This window comes from Marmota monax, unplaced genomic scaffold (genome assembly GCF_021218885.2).
Source record: "Marmota monax isolate L192 unplaced genomic scaffold, Marmota_monax_Labrador192_F-V1.1 WCK01_AAM20220418_F8-fsc00114, whole genome shotgun sequence".
Taxonomy (NCBI): domain Eukaryota; kingdom Metazoa; phylum Chordata; class Mammalia; order Rodentia; family Sciuridae; genus Marmota; species Marmota monax.
In genome coordinates this window covers 5,800,570-5,818,514 of record NW_026694943.1, presented here as the reverse complement: position 1 = coordinate 5,818,514, position 17,945 = coordinate 5,800,570, and the positions used below count along the sequence as shown (strand labels likewise).

Here is a 17,945-nt window from a genome sequence, read left to right as displayed (position 1 = left end):
GCACAAACAAAACAAAACATACACAAAACCAACAACAATGACTACAAAGCATTTGAAAAATGCCACCTCTAATTCTACGGATCAGGAAATCGATGACCTTGATGGCTGTCACCAGATGTGTTAGTGGTAGAGATGGGATTGAAATGCAGGCCTCTTAATATCCACTCCATTGGTGGATCCACTTTAATACTTCCAAACATTACATTCCCCGGTCTGTTATGAACTATTTTCAAATCCAACCTTCCCCAGCAGATTCACAATCTCAGGTACCACAAGACTTGGCCCGTGGCATCAGGTTCTTCTCAGAAGAGATCGGTCACAGAATAAATCTAGCAAATTGATTAGTCCTTTGAAACCGAACTCGTCTCCGTTTTGGACACATTCTTTCCCAGAGTCCCTGGACCGTGGGACAGATCTTTCTGGGTGAATGCTCAACACTTCATCAGTGTTCGTAGCAGCTCACCCTCCATTTCTAACAAGGACTACAGCCTTTGTAACTGAAAACAGTGCAGAAGTAATGCCGTGTTTTGTCCTCTGATGCTGTCATACTTTAGCTCTATGCCAAAGGAAATAAATACTAAGATGCATGCTTTCAAAGTCAAAGGATTTTTTTTTTTAAGGAGGAAAAAAATATAGTGTGCACCATGGTGGAGAGCCCACTCCCTGGAACTAAAACTGCTCACACGTGTAAGCTGACTCCTTCCATCTGAGGCATCAATGAATAGCCTCCTCTGTACCTATCACTCTCAGAGAGCAGATGCAGCCCATGAGGCAGCATAAGTTATTCCCCTGGATTAACAGTATTTCCAAAGCACTTGTAACCAGATAAAGAGAACTTACAAAGAACCCAGCAGTTTCAAAACTCCATCTCAGAAGAACATAGGTGAATTTCCTCAACATTTTTTTTATCAGTTATATGAACTATAAACTACACCATCAAAAGACATCTACCAAATTGAACCCAGGTTTCACAAGCCAAATACACACCATCAGCAGTCCAACATTAGGACTATGGAACTTGTAGATATCATTCATTCATTCAATCTCTCATTTGCAATTAACTGAATGCCCATTTCCCCCTGTCCTGTTGGGTTTCGTCAGCTTTCTTGGGGTTCTCCCTGACTCCGATATACCAGGGAGCAAAGTCTCATTAAGCGGCTGCATCTAGAAATGAACATTTGGTGTTATTTCCAGGTCACCTTCTAAAAGAGTTTAATATTTAAGCTGCCTCTGCCAAGTCTGCGTTACTCCTGCCCAGAGTCCTATCGATTGTAGAGCTGACAGAGTCGGAACTGAATTGACACTTTTCCTTCAAAGGTGTGCTATGTGTACCTTTTCTCTGCATTTACTCTTTTTTTAAGGTATCACATTGTGCCATTTAGATTATTGACTAAAAGATGAGCAGGAAAGAAACAAATAGTAGATGAAAATATTCTGCGTGGTCTTATTCGGGAGAGTAGAAGGGAGAACAATGATCCAGTCAAGAGCGGGAGACAGCAGGTTAACTGGATTCAGGCCAGAGGAAGGCATTTAGAGCTAAGGCACTTGCTGGCTAATGCAGTGAGGGACCAAGTAAGTGTCCTAGTAGCTACCATGGGGACACTTTGGGGTCACCTATGGCATGGTTCCCCTGTTCAGGGGAATCTGCCTAAAGAGAGGGAAGAGTCTGCCTGTGAGGTGCCATGGGGGGTCACAGAGTTATGAGGGATAAGGGGGACAGGGCAAGTCAGAGGGCATTAACCTCAAAGGATTTTAAAGAAAAATGCCAGGCCCCACCTTGCCCTGTGGCGAGTAGGAAGAGTGACCTCTGTGAGAGACTCCTGAGAGGCCAGTTCCTGCAGAGACTGGTACCGGCGGGTCCATGCAGAGAGTGGGCCCCAGCAGGTTGAGACTGGGGTGGACTCCATGAGGAAAGGGAGTTCCGAGGAAAACAAGAGTCCTCAGAGGATCAGAGGAGCCTTCCTCTGGTGTAGAAGCCCATCCTGAGCAGACAGCTGAAAGAGGTCGTAGGTGGAGAGACAGCCGGGGGGCAGTGCATTTGGGAACAGGCTCTGCACGGAGACGTGGGTGGGGTCCAGAGCCCAGTACTCCAGCCAGCTCCCAGTCCTTCCGTCTCAGACCTGGGAAGGACCTCTGGGATCTCGGCATGGTGGCTGACTCACAGCATGTGACAATGTGGTGAGCACCATCTGGGCTGAGTGACCAGGGTGTGCCAGAGCTTCAGGGAAGTCCTCGCCCAGGGCCAGTGGTGAGCCATGACCCCCTCTGCCCTGGACCAGGCTGACCACATTAGGGAGGGCCAGAGTTTGACTCAAAACTCCCTATCCCATTTTTTTTTTCAATATCAGTGATTCTTCCATTTGACCCTGTTCTTTATCAGGTCAATACCTTCTGTCAAATTATGTGGATTTTGTACTTGAATTCCCAAAAGTTCATATTGGTTAATCGTCACTAGGTGCTTTCATGGCCATATGCTCAGGTTTCGTGTTTTCAAATAGCCAGGAAGACATTGTGGCTCATAATATGCTATTTGACCTCCAGTAGGTGTTTCCTTAACATGTGCTGAATGGATGATTGATTTGGGTTTGCCAGTTGAGTTTGCTGAATAAAATATGAAAATTTGTGTCACAGAAATTCTTATAAAAAAGCACAAGCACATTCTCTCAGAACGTAGTATGATTGTGTGGCAGCTGGTGCCGAGCAGGTCAGCACCAGAGAGTTTTTCTTAGGCACCATTTTCCTTCATCCTTCTGTGTGAGGGTTGTTAGCAATAGAACTAGGACTAGTGAGTTTTGCAAAGAAGGGCAAGGTTTTGGGGAGAGAGCAATCAAATCCATGTAGCATTGCTGGGATATAAAGTCCAGAAGGTCCTGCGTCTGCAGGGAGATTGGCCATGAGGATAACAAAATGTTCTTCATGGCCGGGCACAGTGGCACATGCCTGTAATCCCAGCAGCTTAGGAGGCTGAGACAGGAGGACCATGAGTTCAAAGCCAGCCTCAGCAATTTAGTGAGGCCCTAAGCAACTCAGCGAGAATCTGTCTCTAAGTAAAATTTTAAAAAGGACTGAGGTTGGGGGTCAGTGGTTAAGTGTCCCTGGGTTCAATCCCTGGTACAAAAAAAAAAAAAAAAAAAGTTCTTTATGCCATCGAGGTAGTTAGGACCTTTTTTACTTTTTTTAAAGATGAGAAATGACTGAAGTTGAGTAAGTAAGGAGCTGAAAAAGTCTACTTTATATTTCAGATTCTGAAGGGAATGGAAATTATGTGGAAGGACAAGACAAAGAGCAAGAGAAATATTAGGAGACTTTCGCAATACCCTCAGTGAAAGTGTTAGTCAGCTTTTTGGTCACTGTGACCAAAATACCCAACATAAACAACTTAAAGGAGGAAAGATTTATTTTGGCTCACGATTTCAGAAGTTTCAGTCCATGGTTGGCTGGCTCTACTGTTTGGGCCTGAGACGAGGCAGAAGATCATAGTGCAGGGGTGTGTTAGAGCAAGCCCTTCACCTCACGACAGCCAGAGCAGAGGGAGAAGAAGGGACCAGGGACAAGATAAAGTCCCCGACAGCACGCCCCAAGGATTCACTCCCTAAACTAGGTTCCCCCCGTGACAGTTCCACCACCTCCCAATAGTCCACTCAACTCTGAATCCCTCGGTGGGCTCATGCCTGATGAAGTCAGGGTCCTCATCATCCAGTTCCTTCCCAGCAGCCCCACCCCTGAACATTGCTAGATTGGGGAGAAGCTTTCATGAGCCTTTGGGGGACATTCCAGATCCAAACCCTTTTTACTGCCTCCAAAATAAAGTGGCAGTAAAAAGAATGCAGGGAATTAGATAGTCAAGAAAACGTTAGAAGGCGCTGTCAAGATACAGTGATTAGAGAAGAGATAAGGAAAACCCCATACTACTTGCTTGAGTGTCTGACTTGATGTTGATTCATTAAATGAGCAAATAGGACATTTTTAGACCAAAGGTGAGATGATGATTTCAGCTCGCCTTGCCTAAGAGTTCTGTGTGTACCTGAGTCTGCAGCTTGCAGGGCAAGGCTGCATTAAGTGGGACAGCAAGTCCCATCCGATGGGGATCCTAAAACACCTGTGATGTGGCCAACCAGGAGGTGTTGGTGAGCTTTGCCAGAGTCCCGCTTCTCCCTAAGGCCACAGGGAGGAACTGGAGAGAGACAGGCTGCTGTCAGAGAAAACGAGGGAGCACCTTTTTAAAGGTCCTGAGACATCGTGATGAAGGTTAAGTTTGAGGGAGTCGAAGTTCCCTTCTCGAGTTAACCAAAGCAGATTATTCAGTTTCTAAGACAATATGAATTTCAACCTCTCTAAATCCAGGACAAATGAGGTTGCTATTTGGACACCTGCGGGAATTTCCAGGCCTCCCCTGAACAGTAATACAAAGATGAGTTTTTAACATTGTGTCTACTCCTTCCTTCCCCTGCGGGTAGTGGGTCTTAGTTGTGCCATATCTGACTGAAATAAGTATTAGCTCTGATTCTGTCCATCTTTTTAAAATTCTTCACTCTTTCCTTTGGACCTAGTTTACTTTTTTTTATGGTCTAAGTATTGTAGACCTATTACAATCTGCCTGCCATTTTAGAATATTATTCAAGAATTTTGTGTTCTGTCTTTCCTAGGTAAGATCACGAAGCCTATTTTTCAGTGAAAATGGAGCTTATTGTATGATAAGTCTACCAAATTGGGTATTATGAGTATTTTAATTTCCAATGATATAAAATCTTTGTTTCAGATATCAGGATTACACATATAAATGCATGTCAGATACCTTGGAGGATCTGGTCCTACGAGAAAGCAAAGTTATACCATTACTGCATATCCCAAAAAATTTAGATTATTTAAATTAAAGAACTATTTCAATCAACCAATTCCATGTATATCAGTGGAATATTAGCTCCATGAGTTTCATTGTAAGTAGAGGTGGTGTTGCCATATTACACCATCATACACAAATTCTCATGTCACATCTTCCTCAAATAGAAACTGCTTTCAAGAGGCAGCATGAGGTAGGGAAGGAACTGCCACACTGTCATTAGGCAGATCTGCGTATGTCCCAGTTTTGTGACATGCAACCCTGAAGGCTTTGGCAAGTCACTTAATCTCTCTGAGCCTCAGTTTTTTTTCTTGGTGAGATGTGATTAGCTACATATATAAATCATTTATTTTATGGTTCAGTATATGCTTCAGGGCCCCTGAATAATCCTTTATTAACAGGTATTTCCAGCCCCCTTAGACGCCCCAAGCTGAAAGGAATTTACCCAACATGGTAAGGTCTGAGCGCTGTGTGTTCTCCAGTGTTCCTTGTACGTTGTCAGTCAATGTCATGGACCCTGTTCCTGCAGTCCATCACTGGGCCCTTCCTCCCCAGCTTGCATGCTGCCCAGCATATCTTAGAGCAGAACCAGCAGCCACAGGACTGCCGGAGTGTTAGGAGTTCTGCCTTCTGCAGTTAAGTTTCCCCACAGGTCTGGATTGTTGTCATCCGTTGCATTTGTGCCCAGGGATGCCCCCGACCTGCACCCTAGACAAAGTCATCTATCCAGTAACTGAAAAGCACCAGGGAAGGGGGAACAAATGGGTGGTGGGTAAGCGACTGCAGGCTAGCAGATGCATCGCTGAATACCAGCTGCTGGAGTTGTGGGTTTTTCATTCTGCTTTTTATGGCAGGGACACAAGTTAAGTAAAATCAAAAGCTTAAGCTCTGTTTTAACTAAGGCATTTAAAGACTCAGTTGATCACATGCCATTTTATCCATAATGTCTTAATAAAACAGATGTCCACTTGATCTCACATCCCAGACCTTTGCTTTTCCCCAAAAGTATCCACTAACCTATAAATTTCAGAGAAGCTCACAGTGGGTGGAAGGAACAGCTTCACATTTCAGGCAACCTGAAAACCAAGGTGATTCAGACCCGAGGGCGTGGCTGGGTATGGTGGTGCACGCCTGTAATCCCAGTGGCTCCGCAGGCTGAGGCAGGAAGATCACAAGTTAGAGGCCAGCCTCAGGAACTTAGTGAGACCCTGACTAACTTAGCAAGACCTTGTCTCAAAATAAATGATAAAAAGGACTGGAGATGTGGGTCAGTGGTAAAACATCCCCGAGTTTAATCCCCAGTCCAAACAAACAAACAGAAACAAATCATGGGGTATATATCATAATAGTTCATCTAAATACTCAGTCCTCTGATTCTGTTAATTCTAAGGAAAAATAAAGATTACTTTGTTTATGCCAAAGAAAAAACTTTGGTTGTTTGTCTAAGCTTACAGAGTGGTTCCAGATTTTAACCATGCAATTACTTGTTAGATGCAGTTTGCATTCCAAATCAAATGAACATACTGATGAGCCTAAAATGCATGGCTTGAGGTTTGAAATAGAAATTTAATACAGACAAAAAGAGGGATGTTTTAAAACTCATCATTTCAAGCAGATTCATGTAGAAGGAACAATTAGTAGCAAAGAGAAAGACTTGGAGAATGAAGTGCTTTGGTTTCCATGTTTCAAAAGAAGAAACTAATGTTTATGGACAACTCAAAACTGGGATTGAAATAATTTGGAGATCCCCCTCTCACAATAGTTCTCATAAAACATTTTACATAAATGCATTCCCTACCTGTTGATAATGAAAACCTTATCTACTGAATGTGTTCTAAGAATGTTTGACCAAAGTTCTACATCCCCCAGCACAAGACAGTAGACTGCAAACTAACTTATAATTGGAAAGCATAATAACAATGTGAATAAGATTATAACTACCTGCTTTGAAGACCAAAAGTATTCCCAAATCAATGACTTTGGGCCAGGGAGTATTCAGAACATTTTCTAAATAACAAAAAGAAAAAATGGTTCCACTTTGGCATACCTCCCAAGATTAAATTTATCCCTTTGGAGTTTACATTCACAGAAAAATTGAAGGACTCTTTTCAAATTGCTTAGAAAAAGACATAATTATCAAAACTTCTTATTGTAAGAATATATTTTTTTTCTTCCAAATATGGGTAATTACTCCCAGAAACTTTTTTAGTTATTCTTTAACTCCGACTTGGTTAAAACATTGTATTTATAAAGGTAACACCGCCATCTAGTGGACAGGTTTTTAATAGATTAATATTTTACTTAAGAGATTGAAGTACCTGAAGCAAAAACTTAAACCAAATGAAAAACTGTTTTTTGACACAGAATACATGACTATGAAATGCAAGAGTTTTTACAGAGGTGATGCTATTTTTAATATTAAATTAACTATATTAAAATTATTCATTTGTGTTGTGTAACATTTCCAGGCACAGATTACTAGCTACTATTTCCATCTCACAAACCCCACTCAAAACCAAGTTGCATTATAAAAATGGAGAAATGAAGGAGATGAGGTTCAGGTCGTAGGTTTGCACTCAGCTCTTATGTGTCTGAAATTACGGATGTCACATGGCTACTGTTCCCTCCTGGTGCCTCTGTACTTGTTTGGTTGTGGGTGGGGGAGGGTTGGCAGTCTTTTGTAAGCAGGGTCTCAGTCCTATTCGCCTTCCCTTGTTTTCCTCTCTGAAAGTTGTTTCCTGTTGATGGGAGGAAGGTGGGCTTCCAGGCAGGCCTTCGAAGCCACAGCAGCTTGTCCCCAGCAAGTGCTATCACATCTTTTCTTCCTCTTTCAAAACTTTCTGTACCAGCTCCTTTCTGGTAGTCTCAGGTTTGGGGAACTGAAGACAAGTGGCCACCCACCCATATCTATTGCAGGCTGAGTCCTGGGGCACAGCTCCTTTGGAATGGGCTGTGGGACGATGCCCATGGAGGGGCATTTACACTCAGGACACACTTGGAATAAGTGGTTTGCCTTTCCCAAACCTTGAAGAAAAAATCAATTTTGGTAAATAACCAAAAAGGTAAAACATCACAGTCGGCTCGTTTATGTGCAGAGCGGTCCCTGCAAAGTGAAAATGAGCACAGATAAGAAGTCCAGGGATGGGAGATGCTGTCTTAGTCCTGCTGTGTTTTAGTTGTGCTATATAAATAGACCGCGTGATGTTTCCTTGTAAATAAAATGGAATGGTTAATAATAAACACCCTGCTTACCTCACAGGACTGTTGGGAGGAAGAAGTAAGGAAGGCAATGTGTGAGGGAGTGTTTTATAATAACGGCAAAATAGAAGTCTGTTTCCTCCATTGAAATTTAAGAGCTCTTTGATAAATTTGACATTCCCATTTTAGAATCCCGCTCATTGGTCCTTACATCCAATTAAGCATTTGAAATAATTTTCCTTTTGGTCCCAAGTTCTTATTTGTTGCTTTACCTTCTTGTGAAATAGGTCACTTCATTGTCACCATCCTGAAGGGGAAACAAAGCAAGAAGAGCTGGAATCATCCCAAGGGGGTTGTGATCTGCCTGTGCAGTCCACCCGGTCATCCTGGCTGGTCACTTAGGACATACCTCACTGCTTATCCTGGTTTTCGGCTCTTGCCCTGAACCATCTCATCTGTCCACTCTTCTCCATTTAGATGGTGCCTTTTGACTGCTCCCAGACTCTATACAACTTTATCATTCCTTGGATTGGAATCCCTTTTATCCAGAAGATATCTCTGGCAAACATCTGCTCATTTTCAACCCAATTTAATTATTACCTCCTCTGCAAAGCCTGTCTCAATTCCCTCTTGCAAAAGTATAGATACCATGCTTGTGTCTTGGAAACACCATATGCATTATTTTTACTTCTTGATAGCATGCCGTGTGATGTTTACTTACCTGTCTGAGCTCCGGGGCAGCACGTTTTTGTCCTATGCATGTGGAATTTCCAGTCACGGTGGCATAAGCCAGGTGTTTCATACATATATGTAGGTTATTGTCAACTCTTGAATAAAGCTACAGTATTTTGCTATGAATATTTTGAATGATGAAAATGAAATATTAAAGAATAATCTGCCAGTTATTTTTCAGAAGGTAATGGATGTTGATTTCATTTATGTACTAGGAAATTTTAGTTAAAAGCTTTTATATACAACAAAAAGATTGATATCACAGGGTGAGATGGTTAAAATATTGGAAACTGTCTGCCTTTACCAATGACAGTGGTTCTTTCTTGGAGCCTTGGTGGCACAGCGTATTAACCTTGAGCATCTTGATTCCTCAGTTGAGTTTCTGTTTAAACATACATGGTTTTATGATCATCCTCTTTCCCAGAGTTACCATGGCTACTGTAAAGTTTTCATCCAATCTGCACCATTTCAAGGGTTCTTCCTGAAAGCCAGTTGTTCTTCTAGCACTAGTAGACCATCTTCCATAATAGACCTTGCACATATCGCTGATCACAAACCCCTAGGTAAACTGTTTAATTGGCAGCAACCTTTCCCCATGCCACTATCCAACATAAACCAACAATTCACCAAGAAACAGAGCATATTTTCTGATTTTTCTGAAATGGACCATATATATTTCCTCCTTTTTCAAAGCCACCATTCTAGAAAATCTCCAGTAGAACTTAAATGCTTATTTTAATATACTTAGCCCAGGTTGTTGACATTTTTCATCCATAAAGTATTTAAGCTTTGATCAAGAATCCCATAGTGGGTACTGCAAATGTGTTTTGTTCTCTTGATGGAGTTAATTGTTTAAAAAGTAGAAATGTTAGTTATAAATATTACATGCATGCAACAAAAAAAAAAGTCTTGAGACTTTACAACTTTTACATTTGATATTTTCCTTTTGGAAATTTCTCCAACACAGACTATATGTGGATGTTGCTCTATAGCAAATATTTCCAGTAGTTTATCACCTTAATAAAACAAACAAACAAACAAACTATGCTTCCTTAGATCAGGACCAAGTGAAATTGGGGGCAGGTGACAGACTTGTATGTATCAGGGCAGGCACACAGTCCAGTTTCTTGTTGATCTTCTGCACTTTGTCTTAAAATGGCATTTCCAGTGGTGCTTGAACATTGCAATCCTGAAACCCATTTTGAAGAGTGGTATTATAGAGAAGTTTATTAAGAGAATAAATTGCCAGTTGCTAGAGTTTAGCCTCTTTGTACAGGGTCCAACATTAGATGGAGAGAGAACACAAATGGGGAGCAGTTAAGCGTTTATTGAATATCTGTTATAAGCAGTTGTAGTCCAAATATGTGTCCACATTTTACCATCTGTGGAAGTGCAAGACGTAAACACAACCCAGTACTTCATCGCGATCACTCTAATATGGTAGCATTTGGGATGTTTGTAAACATTGCAGAAACAGATTTAAGAGCCAGAATTCATTTTTGGAAACTTGTGAATCATGCACGTGAATTCCAGATTTGTTACTCTGCAGCAGAGGCACATGGAGAACAAATTTTCAAAGATATTGCATGACATGGGGCGTGCCTACATTTTGTGGGGCACATTCTCTGGGACATGTGGGAATGCAACAGAAATAAGCTCTCAAGGACCTTACTATCTAAGCAGGGAAAGATCTCTTTTTCAGTCTTCTTGCAGAACCTTAATATGTATGTATATCCACACATATAAGATCAATAATGCTTGGTAGAATGAGTATTATTTTCCTATTTAAAAAAGATCTTATGTGTAACTAATTAAAACAAAATAAAAAAAAGATCTTTATAGATTTTACCAAAAATTGTGTGTATATATACACATATATCCATGCACATATATTTATTTTATATATGCAAGAAATTTCAGAGAGTATTGTCAGTGGTTTATCTCCCCCAACAACCCACTTTGAAATTCCAGAGAAGCACTGTCACTCAGATAATTTTGAGAAACAAATGATTCTCTTATGAAACACATATGTCACCTAAATGGATAGCAACATGGAAGACTGAGGTTTGTAGGCACTCAAAAGAAATGCAGGCTGTTAGAGTTCCAACCCACTCCAGCCATACCACACATTTAATATTGAGTTTTTGCCCCACCTGCCAATCCACTCTGCACATTACTTTGCTCATACTCAGAATAACATTACTCCCAAGAGAGTAGTGATGGGCTCATGGCAGGCACTAAAAAAAAAAAAAGTTTCCCTTGCCTCTTGCAGAGTAAATACATGAAAGAAGGAACAAATGAAAGAGGTGTTATCTGCCCTGGCTTTGCTCTTGACAGGCTCTAGTGAAGCTCTTCAGCTTTTAGACAGAAGCTTTAATTTGCTAGTTCAGGAGCTCAAGTTGTAGAAGGACAGAGTTATCCTTCCCACCCTCCTGCATCCTTGCTAGTCCACACATTGAACTTTGGGTGTTCCACCCCAGGCACTGATCAGCTGCAGTTTATCTGAGTCAGACAATACTTATTCTTGTTTTGGGTCACTAAAGCTAATGGGATCATCCTGCTCCTGTAATCCTGTAGAATTCCCACCCTACACCTCAGAAACAGAGATTCCTCCTGCCCAATGCTCTCCTGTCCCAAACCTTCAGAGTCGCAGGCCTGCTCCTCTCAGAGCATCGGAGATCATCAGGGGAAAGGTCAAAGACAAATCCAGTAACTTAAACTCAGATGACTGGTTGACAGCACACCTGGTCTGTGGGAAGGATGTGTGAATTTAACAAAATCTGTATTAGATTTGGAGACATTTTATCTTCTTTGCTGTTATGGGAAAAATAAATGGAAAACAAACTGAATAGAATTAACCCAAAGTCAAAATGACTTTTCATTTAAAGAAAATATATAAAAGGATATATTAAGTATATATATATATATTTTTTTTTACATAAATATATATAAAAGTATATATTACTACATAAAAGTATGTATTAAGCCAGGTGTGAAGGTACACACCTGTAATTCTAGCAACTTTGGAGGACTGAAAGTTTAAGGCCAACACCCCTGGGTTCTATCCGCAGTACTGCAAAAACAAAACAAAACTATATATCAAATATTGAAGCACATAATCACATAAATATCTCAGATTTTTTTAGTAATCCAAATTATGTAACTGTGAGGTTAGAATAAGTAGCACTCTCCCTTTTGATTATTCTAAATTGCTTTTTCACTTTATTTGAAGATTATTCTCTTGTTTTCAGTTGGCACAGTCTTACCCACCATTTAAAAGTGTTGTTTCTTTTTCTATATTTTAAATATTCTCACATAATTGACAATAAAATCTCTTATGAAATGTTTCTCCTCCAAAATTCATTCTTTAATTGAGTCTTAACAAAATAATGTGTTATGCTACATTGCAGCCTCACCGTCAGGAATGAAGAAAGAGGGGAGACGGCAGGAAGACCCACACACACCACAAAAATGGAGAGCATCCAGGTTCTAGAGGAGTGGTGAGTGTGAGGCGGACACTGTTTTCTGTGCTGTTAACGTCTACTGAGTGCCTAAGCAGTGTGTCTTGCTTCAGGGTGATCTTTGGAATGACTTTGTGAAGTGAATGCTAACATAGTCTATTGAGATCTTGTTTTGTGACTGCAATTGCTTTTCCTCCGTTTTTCTATTAGCTCTGTTATCAGCCAGAACATCAACTACGTTTATCTTTTCTCTTGAAAGAGGTAGAGATTATTGCATGAATTAGCCTCCCAAACTGCCTATTTAACTCTCATTTTCTGAGAGTATTTTTAAAGTTGTTTTCTTTATGAGCAAAGACTCTAAACACACACACACACACACACGCACACACACACACTCACGCACACAAACATGTTGGATAACCAACATCTTTGGTCAATTGGGAAGGATACCCAGTTGGCTTCTGGTTCTATTTCCATAAACAGACTCTGACAAGTTTATCCAAAATGAGAAATTGAACTGCAATGTCTAGGGCATAAAAGTCAAAATACAAGTTGACTATTCATGTAAGTGTTTTCTTTTATGAGGAGTTTTTCATAATTATGCTTCACTGTAATTTAAAACTTTTAAAAATTTAATATTTCTAAGCAAAGGAGAAAGTTCAGACATTATGGAATAGTAACAGATTTATTTTAAATACCTGGTCAGAAAGGTTAAGAAAAATAAAATATAGATACCTCTTTGGCCAAATGCAGATGGAACAATGAATGATGGTTTCTTCAGTAGTCATGAAAAAATCTGCACATAGGTATCTAAAACTCCCCAATGTCTCCTAAAATCCCTCTGGTTTACAATGGCATTTTAGAAAAACATAACAAGTGCACACTATGTGATCTTATTTGAGATCCAGTGACTAGTGAATAAATGGCTGATAGAGAAGAAAAAAATAAACTATTCCTTATAGCTAGAAAAATCTATTTTATGATGTCAAGAAAAAAAATCTATTTTATGCTTCAGAGTACCATTCACTCGCAACCTATTGTCAGGGTTTAAACATTTTCAAGCTTCATTAGGAATTTATTTATTTATTAATTTATTTTTAAATATTTATTTTTTAGGTGTAGATGGACACAACACAATGCTTTATTTTTATGTGGTGCTGAGGATGGAACCCGGGTCCCACCAGTGCTAGGCGAGCCCTCTACCGCTGAGCCACAATTCCCGCCCCTTCATTAGGAATTTATGATAACCATTTTCATACAGTGTATAGGTCCTTATTATTTCATCACCTGACTCCTTTCCCGGTTTATTGTGCCTACCTGATTGTTGGTCAAGACCCAGAGAAAACTCATCTGGTCCTGGCAGGTTATTTGCCAGACCGAACTGCATGTCAAAATACTGACCACTAGATGGCAGCAATTGAGTAGACTTTATCTCCTCCCCTCCTTCACCTAGTCTAGTGTTCCCAGGTCAAGGCTGCTTTTGGTAATGGTCCCATTCTGTCTCTGCAGCCAGAATCCCACTGCAGATGAAGTCTTGTCCTGGTCTCAAAATTTCGACAAGATGATGAAGGCCCCTGCAGGAAGGAACCTGTTCAGAGAGTTCCTGCGAACAGAATACAGTGAAGAGAATCTACTTTTCTGGCTCGCCTGTGAAGACTTAAAGAAAGAGCAGAACAAAAAAGTAATTGAAGAAAAGGCCAGAATGATATATGAAGATTACATTTCCATACTATCGCCAAAAGAGGTAAAAATCTGGAAAGCACTGAGGTGGGCTCTCTAAGACCAAGGAGAGCCTTAAAGGAACCACAGTCCAATCCAAATTGGGTAGTACATGGGATGTGGACAGGTCAGAAGACTTCTCTGAGCAGATTACTGAACTTCCAAACCATGAATATCCCTGTTTGAAAGTCAGGTTCCTCCACTATTCTTTGATCACTTATCTCTGGCTGAACCGTGTGTGGTAGTCTACTTGCTTCTCAGAACTAACACCTGTTTAAGCAACTTGCTGTGGCTTAAACTAAAATGGAAAAGAAGAATTTACCTCAGGGTGATGCTTCTCAAAACATCCTCCCTAGATCACTCCTATGAAAGCAGGTCTAAAAAGCAAATTCTTGAGGCCTACCCATGACTATGCTAGATCTGAAGTTTTGGAAACAGAGCCTAGGAATCTGCACTTTGTTTTCATACATGTACTAGTTTGAAAACTTCTGGCATAAGGGCTCAAAAAAAAAAAAAAAAAACCAGTAACATATTTGATGATGCCTATGATTGGATTTTTCAGCACTGAAAATGGACTCTTATCACTATTGATATTTTCAGGGCAAGGGTGGGAAATAGGAATTATCTTACTTATTCTATAGAAAATGCAAGCTTGTTTTCCCATTGCCAGGATATACCTAATCAGTAAGAAACACCTCCAGCCATCAAATAGCATGCTCCTCTTAACTTTTAAAAAATTAATTTAATTTTGTGCATGAGAAATGCTGCAGCTGACAGAGTTAGAAGCCCTGGGATAACAGTGTGGCCAGGCACCCAGGTGTCAGAGCTTCAGAGTGCTTTCAAGCCCTGAGAGAACCCAGGGACCCGGGGAGGCTGTCTTTTCCTTACCCTCCAGTTGCCTTTTCTGTCTCTACTAAACTACTGTGATTTTACCTGCATTGTTAAATATCTGGTCCCGGTGCTTTCTGTTCCCTTTGTCCTGCACACTGCCCTCTTGTGCCCTAGGACTGGGCTGTTGTCATCAGTGTTTCATTGAGTGCTAGAGATAGCCCCGTCCTGCCTTTTGTTTATTTTTTTTAGTTGTTGATGGAACTTCATGTTATTTATTTATTTATATAAACTTCTGAGAATGGAACCCAGTGTCTCCCACATGCTAAATAAGTGCTCCAGCACTGAGCCACAACCCCAGCCCCCAAATCCTGCTTTGCACTCCTTCCTCTGAGACCTGAAAAATGCATTTTCATCTACTTTACCAATCTCTAAGTTGGAAATGCTACATACACTATTTCACTTCCAATAAAGTGTACTTAAATTCTTTAATTATTTTTATATGTTAGGTTAAAGTGTCACTGGAATTCCAGATACTCCAGCAGTATTCTCTCTACAAAATGAGAAAACTTCCTAAATTGGAGGCACAAAAGATTGATTCATTTTTCATTTCCTGCATTAATATAGAAATAGTCATAGAAACTAAGTAGGAAATTTTTACATTTATTACTGATACATTTATTACTGAAATCACCTTGTATTTCTAACAGTAGAATAATTCTACATTCAAAAAAAAATTTCCTTCAGTTCTCTGTTGTATCTAGAACCTCAGGATCTAATCAACTCTTCTTGAATCTTATTAGCATAATGATTTTATTCTCATTTGTATTTCAAAGTTGCATTATACAGCAAATAAGCCATATGATCCAGTTGTGCCCCATTGTGTCCTTGCCTATAGTTACACAAAATTACAGTCACTGGGAAGATTATCTAGCCCATTTCTCTCCCTAGAGTATGTGACGTGTGTTGTCTTAAAGTGATAGGGGTCTGGATTACCTAGGTCAGTACTTCGTACTACATATGGTTCGCTTTAAAAATTGTTCCACTTTTTAAAAATTGTTAGGAAAAAAATGTGTTCTCCATATTTAGTACTTACCATTTCTTTATTTCTATGGTCCCCATGTCCTGGCCTTTAGTTTTTATGTGGGGCACTTGTACTGTTCTCACAGCTCCTCGTTCTCAGATGTCCTGGTTGATGGAGCTTTGTAAAATACTTGATTTTCACAAAATTACTTCTTCTTTGTGATGTGCTGAGAGTTACCAGAGATACTGACTATTGAAATATAAACTTAGGTTTTCACGTTTTTTGCTAAAATAATGAAGTTATGTTTTGGCCTAGTTTCTTTATTTTGAACATGAATTTCACCACAAAGTCTTTAAGATAGTATTTCCTAATCAGGAACATGACCTTTTTAACTTTTCTAAAGACTAATATATAATTTAATAGCCATATTTATTTTTTCCATTTTTCCTAACATCCACATTTGATCCATTACCTACCCTAAATCTCAAAATATCATATAATGGAGAGCGAAAAGAGAAAGAGTTAGAATTCACATTTTTATCATGTTGCTACCTATGTGCTGACCTGTGAATAAATTATAAATAACTTTTGATATAGAATCTAAGTTACACAACTGTATGAAGTGCCTTTGTTTAGTTACCTGGTTTTTCTCTTCTCAAGTTAGTAATAATTATATTTGATTATTGTTTACTCTCAAAAACCAAGTAAAATGAAGGTAGGTCTTTTCATTTATACAAAATAATTATTGAAAAGCTGTATTTTAAGCCAAGGAATGGATATATTTACTCTTGAGCCATGTTCAGTGATTTGATTCACAAAACATCATGGAAATTAGAGCCCTTTCCAATCTATTTTAGCTTGGTGATGATCCTGTGTGAACTTTTCTCAGTCTCTAATCAGGCACCACATATTACTGACAAGGTTGCATTATTGTTCTTCAAATGTTGTTTTCCTTGGTAAGAACACATGTCACATCCAGGAGATCCCTGATTATATAGTAGTCAGAGCATGGGATGAATGTCCAGGTGCATAGGATTCAAGTCCTGGCTCTGAAACATCCTAATTGTGTGACTTGGATAAATCACTTAACTTTTTTTGAGCCTCATTATTCAGTTCATTTATTTACAAGAGTAACCATAAAAATGGGCACAGAGACTAACCATAACCTCCCCCACCAAATGACAGAGCTAATCAATATGGTCCTCCTACTCAGATTGAACTTCGAATCTTAGCACAGCTTTTAAGACAGCCACTACATGCTGGGGGTGGTAGGGCATGCCTACCACATCCCAGTGGCTTGGAAGGCTCAGGCAAGAGGATCTCAAGTTCACAGTCAGCCTCAGCAACTTAGCAAGTCCCTAAACAACATAACAAGACCCTGTCTCAAAATAAAAGAACAATAATAATTAAAAGGGCTGGGGATGTGTCTCAGTGGTTAGGTGCCCCTGGATTCAATACCTACAACCAAAAATCAAAATAAAAGATAGGCACTACAAACTTGATTTCTTACATGGGAACAAAATGATCTGGCCTTACTTACTCAGATATTTTTAAAAAACATGAAAATTTGCATCATTTATAAAATGATAATAACTAAGTTATGAAGCATTTATTATTGACTAGACTACATTTTCTTCACTCAAGTTTATTTTATCTTAATTTGAGTTATGTTTCATTTTGTTATATGTAGAGAAAGCCTACATTTATAGTTATTTATACATGTAAATATACACACACACACACACACACGTATATATATGACTTTTTTCCTTAATGAAACTATTGAGGCCAACATAGTAGAAATTTCTTCAAATTGTTTCAAGACCAGGTTTTAATAATTGGAGTCCCATGAGCCAGGTTCTGGACTGGGTGTTGGATATATGATGGTGAACAAGACAGACACTGGCCTATCCATTATGGAGTTCACATTCTATGAAGACAGAAAACACATGTTGGAAATAAGTAACTAAAAGTTGTGGTCAATGTTGGAGTGGGCAAGGCCGAAGGATAGAGTCTAGAAAGGGGTGTTCAGAAAAGAAACTGAGAAGGTGAAGCTCCATTTGACACAAAAGCAGAGACACTGACTGGGTTTGATCAAAACATCGTCCTCATAATTATGATAAATTATTACATCTCCTCTTAT

General features: G+C 39.7%; 1 protein-coding gene across 2 annotated transcripts in view; it reads left to right on the top strand.

Moving 5' to 3' along the window:
* Positions 1 to 17,945, top strand: part of Rgs17 (regulator of G protein signaling 17) — a 101,142-nt gene that overhangs the window by 71,681 nt on the left and 11,516 nt on the right. For both annotated transcript variants that reach the window (XM_046427341.2, XM_046427342.2), the window contains exons 3-4: positions 12,181 to 12,270; positions 13,741 to 13,975. In XM_046427341.2, coding sequence (XP_046283297.1) covers positions 12,181 to 12,270; positions 13,741 to 13,975 — 325 coding nt within the window. The remainder of the gene's footprint in view (positions 1 to 12,180; positions 12,271 to 13,740; positions 13,976 to 17,945) is intronic.